We start from the raw sequence: 5,375 nt of genomic DNA, 5'->3' as shown, positions 1-5,375 counted from the left end.
TGGTTTTCCACTCTGCTCTAGAGAATTGCACATATGTGTGCATTCCTGTTTAGAGGTGTGTATCTCATCCACTGCAGTTTTTTGGGAGTGGGTATGAACTAAGTTACCACTCATGATATCACTTCACATCCTTTAATACTTCCCCACACTTAACAAAAATTAGGCATTATATTATAGTGTCAGGAAATAAAAGAAGCAAATTAATAGAAAATGGACTTGAGGTGTTCCTTGTAGGCTAGGATGTCTTCAGGCTACTTGGTGATTGTTTGTTTCTCACTTACCCAAATAACCTGTGCATCCTGCTATATGATTGTGGCAGAACCTTCCCCTAAGGAATAAAGATTTCAAGAAACCAATAACTGGGTAATGAGTAGGCAGGATTTCTGGGTTGATAGAAGAAGAGGGTAGGGAGGAGAATGACAATGAAGTAGCTTGAAACATTAGGATGCTAGTTTCTGAGCACATAGATTGTGTTTCCTGCTGAATCGAAACTAAGATTGTGTGGTGTCTTCCTTCACACTATGACTTAACTGGGGTCCAACTAGCTATGGGAATTTGGAAATATGGGGCATGCATGGCTACAGCCCACCATGGAAATTTTGTGAGCTGAGTGGAGAGATTTCAGAGCTCTGATTCAGAGAGTCTGCTGGGCTGCAAACAGGTCAGCCTGTCTGCCAGTGCCATGCTGTAGGCAGCATGGATTACTTTTTAATATTTCTTGCAACACATGGTATCGATCTACAATTAACAAAAATTAGGTATGATTCTCTAGCTGGGCTTCCTTGTCTGGCCTCATGGGGAGAAGATGTCCCTAAAACCACAGAAACTTGATGTGCCAGGGCAGGAGGACACCCAGGGGTGGCCTCCACCAACTTAGAGGAGAAGGGTAGGGAATTATTAGGGGGATGGATAGTGGAAGGGAATGACCTGGAGATGGACAGCGATCAGCATGTAAAGTGAGGGGGAAAAAAGAAGGAAAAATATTTTGCATATTTTACTTTTTAATAAGTTTATTATTTTGTGGTATCACAATGTCTGAATACTTTAGAAATATATTTCATTACAACTGCTGGATATATAGACTATTGAGATAATCAACAATTTGGGCCAAATGTATTTATTCTCTGCTATAAGATAAATATATTTCATATAAAAGGAACACTGTTCTAGATACATAAAACAGAATCATTCCAAAGAAGGTTTTTGAGAGTTTTACAAACTGACTAGTGTGATGCATGCTATGATAAGCAGATGGTTCTCTATATTCCAGATAGATGTTGTTCTTCATATGTCCCATTGACTAAAACTCTCCTGCCCTTGTCAACATTAAAAAACAAACAAACAAACAAAACAGTGATGGCAATAATTTCACCTCATTAGCTATACTTATCCCTTTCTACTGTTTGCTATCTCTCTAAACATGAATGTTAGTAAAGAAATGTCAGTCTTTTTTCATAAGAACTTTCTTTCAAAGAACTTATTTAGAGCAACTTTGACATCCTTATTTCTCAGGCTGTAGATCAAGGGATTCAGCATGGGCACAACAATGGAATAAAATACAGAGGACACTTTCCCTTGGTCCATGGAGCTGATTGATGATGGCTGCAGGTACATGAATGCAAGGGAACCAAAGAAGATAGCAACTGCTGATATGTGTGAGCTGCAGGTGCTGAAGGCTTTGGACCTGCCTTCAGTGGATTTAATCCGGAGGATGCTGGCTATGATGAAGATGTAAGAGCTTAGAATTGTCAGAGTGGGAATAAAGATGTTAAAAACACTGAAACATAAAACTACTACTTCATTAATAAAAGTATCAGAACAGGGGAGTTCCAGGAGTGGAAAAAGATCACAGAAGTAATGATTTATTACATTTGCCTTACAGAAATGCACTCTTAACATGCAGATTGTGTGAGTCGTGGCACCAATCAAAGCTATACTATATACCCCTAATATCATTGAGGAACAGACTTGAAAGGACATTACAGCATTGTAAAGCAAGGGGTTACAGATGGCAACATAGCGGTCATATGACATTACAGCTAACATGTGACACTCTGCAATAGCAAAAGTAACAAAAAAGTAGAGCTGAGTCATACATTCAGGATAGGAGATGATGTTCTTCACTGTAACAAAGTTCACCAACATTTTGGGAATGATGACAGTGGACTGGCAAAGGTCAATGAAGGACAGACTGCTGAGGAAATAATACATGGGTGTGTGAAGGTGAGAACTGAGTAATATCAGGATAATCATGCCCAGATTCCCCACCACTGTGACCACATAGATTGCTAGAAAGAGGAGAAAGAGGGGAAGCTGCAGCTCTGGTTTGTTTGTTAACCCAGCGAGGATGAACTCAGTCACTTCAGAAAGATTTCCTTTTAACATTTTCTTCTCTGCTTTCTATGTTGAAAGAGACAAAAATGAAATAACTATCTAGTATTTTTATCATATACTGAGGTGTGAAACAGTATTCTAGCTTTCATTTTGGTAAGCATCTTCAATTTTCTGACAGATAATCTTAAATTTTAGAATCTGAAGCATTGGACTGCTTAACACATGCCAGTTATAGTTAAAGATAAGTTACTTCTGTCTGTGAGTATATTTTTTGCTATGAAAATATTAGGACTTATTCCATGTACAATGAAAGAGTGATCAGTGCATTCAGTGGAGTCTTCTAAGGAGTGTCCATGACTCATTTGTCCTTCTCCCCATAACTCTATAGGGAAATACATTTTTTCTATGTTACAATAAGAGCAGCATTCACACAACGGCAAAAGACCACTACAGACGTCCACAACTGTTGCTATACTTAATGGTGGCAACCTAAAACCTTTCTCCATAAGGCAATGAACAACTTAAGTAAGTTGTACTTTCATCAACATAAGGTAATCTACCTTAAGGTAATCAGGTAGAAACTTCAAATCAAAATGGATCTGAATTTGAAAGTACATAATGAAAATACCTTTACATGTATATGGATTAAATTTTTATACATAAAATTCAAAGAAATCCTTAAGAAAATAGCATGGTAATTTATTTAACAAGCCATCATAGACTGAGAACAAAGATCATTAAGAAAACTCAGAAAACATAAAAAAAATTACTTGAAATATCATGAAAAGTGTTAAAACATTTAAGAATAAATTAAAGAAATATAAAACATTTCACTTGAAATTATCAACATTGTTAAATCATTACATACATGGAAAAACATCCCATTTTCATGAATTACAAGATTCAATCTTGTGAAATGGCAATACTTCCCAAACTGGTTTAATAGTTCAGTGTAATGCTAATGAAAATCCAAGATACTTTCATTACCAATACCAATATATTGATCATATAATATTCACTGAAAAATCAATGTGGCTGGGAATGTTCAGAACAAACCTGGAAATGAATAACATTTGGAGTTTCAAGATTTCCCATTTGAAAACTTACTAAACATTCCAATATTCTCATGATGCAGGTATGCCATGAACTATAAGCAAACTATTAATGTGTAAAGAAACCCTATATCTTTATGTTGTTGAAGTTATGCATTTCATAAAAATTCAATGGAGAAGACTATTTTCCAACCAATGGACAAATAGATGAAGTTACATAATAAAGTACATTTTTACTTTTCATAACAAGATTAAATATAATAGATAAACTTAACATTTGAAAAAAATGCACCAGTAGGTCTTCATGCCCATGAAATTTGTGATAGTTTCCTGGATAAATTTGCATAATCAGAGATTATAACCAAAACAAAAAAACAATTATTTGGGCATAATTAAATTGAAAATAGTTTCTGCCTTAAAGGATACGCTAGACTTATGGAAAATAACAGTCAATGGGAAACCCATCTCAGTATTGTATCTTAGGGAGAATAGAATTAAAGAACTTTTATATCTTATTGTTTAAGAATACAAATAATCTAGATAAAAATAGCGAGATAATTTGAATAATGACTCTTCTATTTGAAATACATAAATCACCAACGATCACCTGAAAATATATGAACCATCAGTAATTATTAGAAACATTTAAATAAAAACCAAAGTGAAACAAAATTTCACATTGTTTGGAGGGGTTACTATAAAATGGTAACTGCTGGATCCTGTGCCAGAATGTTCCATACCCAAATACCACTGGGAGAGAGACAGAGTTCCAGGAGTGTGGACACACCTGTGAGCATATGTAAGACCACCACCTCTGCTCAGAGGCACCCACCCAGAGCCCCCAGGACACAGGAACTGAGGAGCAGCGTGGGATAGGGTCCTTCCAGGTTCCTTTTGTGCCCTGAGCTAATCCTGTGCTACAGCTCTCAATACCAAATACAGCCAGGAGAGAGCTGGATCCCTAGGAGTATTGACATGCCTGTGAGTACAGGTGAGACCATCACTACTGTTTAAAACCTGGCCCAAGAAGGACCTGGCCAGAGCTATCAGGACACAAGAACCTAGGAACAGACAGGGACAGGATCATTCCGGTTTCATTCTGCACCAAAGTGCTGCCCCTGGGCCACAGATGTTCATACCCAAATTCTTCCCAAAGAGAACTGATCACCTAGGAGTTCTGACACATTGGCTTTAAGGAGGGCAAACCACAGTCATACACAGCAAGAACAGATAACACCAGAGATAACCAGATGGCTAGAGGCAAGAACAAGAATGTAAGCAACAGAAACCATGGCTACTTAGCATTATCAGAACCCAGTTCTCCCACCACAGTGAGCCCTGGATACACAAACCCACCAGAATAGCAAGACTCTGATTTAAAATCAAATCTTATGATGATAGAGGACTTTAGAAAAGTCTTTAAAGAAATACAGGAGAACACAAGTAAACAGCTTGAAGCCTTTAAAGAGGAAACAGAAAAGTCCCTTAAAGAATTGCAGGACAACACAACCAAACTTGTGAAGGAATTGAGCAAAACCATCCAGGATCGAAAAATGGAAATAGAAACAAAACAATCACAAAAGAAGACAACTCTGGAGATGGAAAACCTAGAAAAGAGATCAGGAGTCACAGATGGAAGCATCACCAACCGAATACAAGAGAAAAAAGAGAGAATCTCAGGTGCAGAAGATAACATAGAAAACATTAACACAACAGTCAAAGAAAATGCAAAATGCAAAGATTCTAACCTAAAACTTGCAGGAAATCTAGAACACAATGAGAGGACCAAAGGATCTCTTCTATACATAAGTATAATAGGTATAGAAGAGAGTGACAATTCCCAACATAAAGGGCCAGTAAATATCTTCAACAAAATTATAGAAGAAATGTTCCCTAACCTAAAAAAAGAGATATCCATAAACATATAAGAACCCTACAGAATTCCAAATAGATTTGACAAAAAAAAGATATTCCTCCTATCACATAAAA

At 36.8% G+C, this 5,375-nt stretch overlaps 1 protein-coding gene across 1 annotated transcript; it reads right to left on the bottom strand.

Annotated features, from left to right (window-relative positions):
* Positions 1–1,452: 1,452 nt before the first annotated feature.
* Positions 1,453–2,385, bottom strand: LOC110288748 (olfactory receptor 8G50-like). The gene has a single exon (XM_021155010.2). The coding sequence runs from the start codon at positions 2,383–2,385 to the stop codon at positions 1,453–1,455; it is 933 nt and encodes a 310-aa protein (XP_021010669.1).
* Positions 2,386–5,375: the final 2,990 nt, after the last annotated feature.

This window comes from Mus caroli, unplaced genomic scaffold, assembly GCF_978045245.1.
Source record: "Mus caroli unplaced genomic scaffold, Mus_caroli_1 scaffold_11, whole genome shotgun sequence".
NCBI classification, from domain to species: Eukaryota; Metazoa; Chordata; class Mammalia; order Rodentia; family Muridae; genus Mus; species Mus caroli.
Note: the sequence above shows the minus strand (reverse complement) of the source record. Positions and strands in the feature narration are given on the sequence as shown.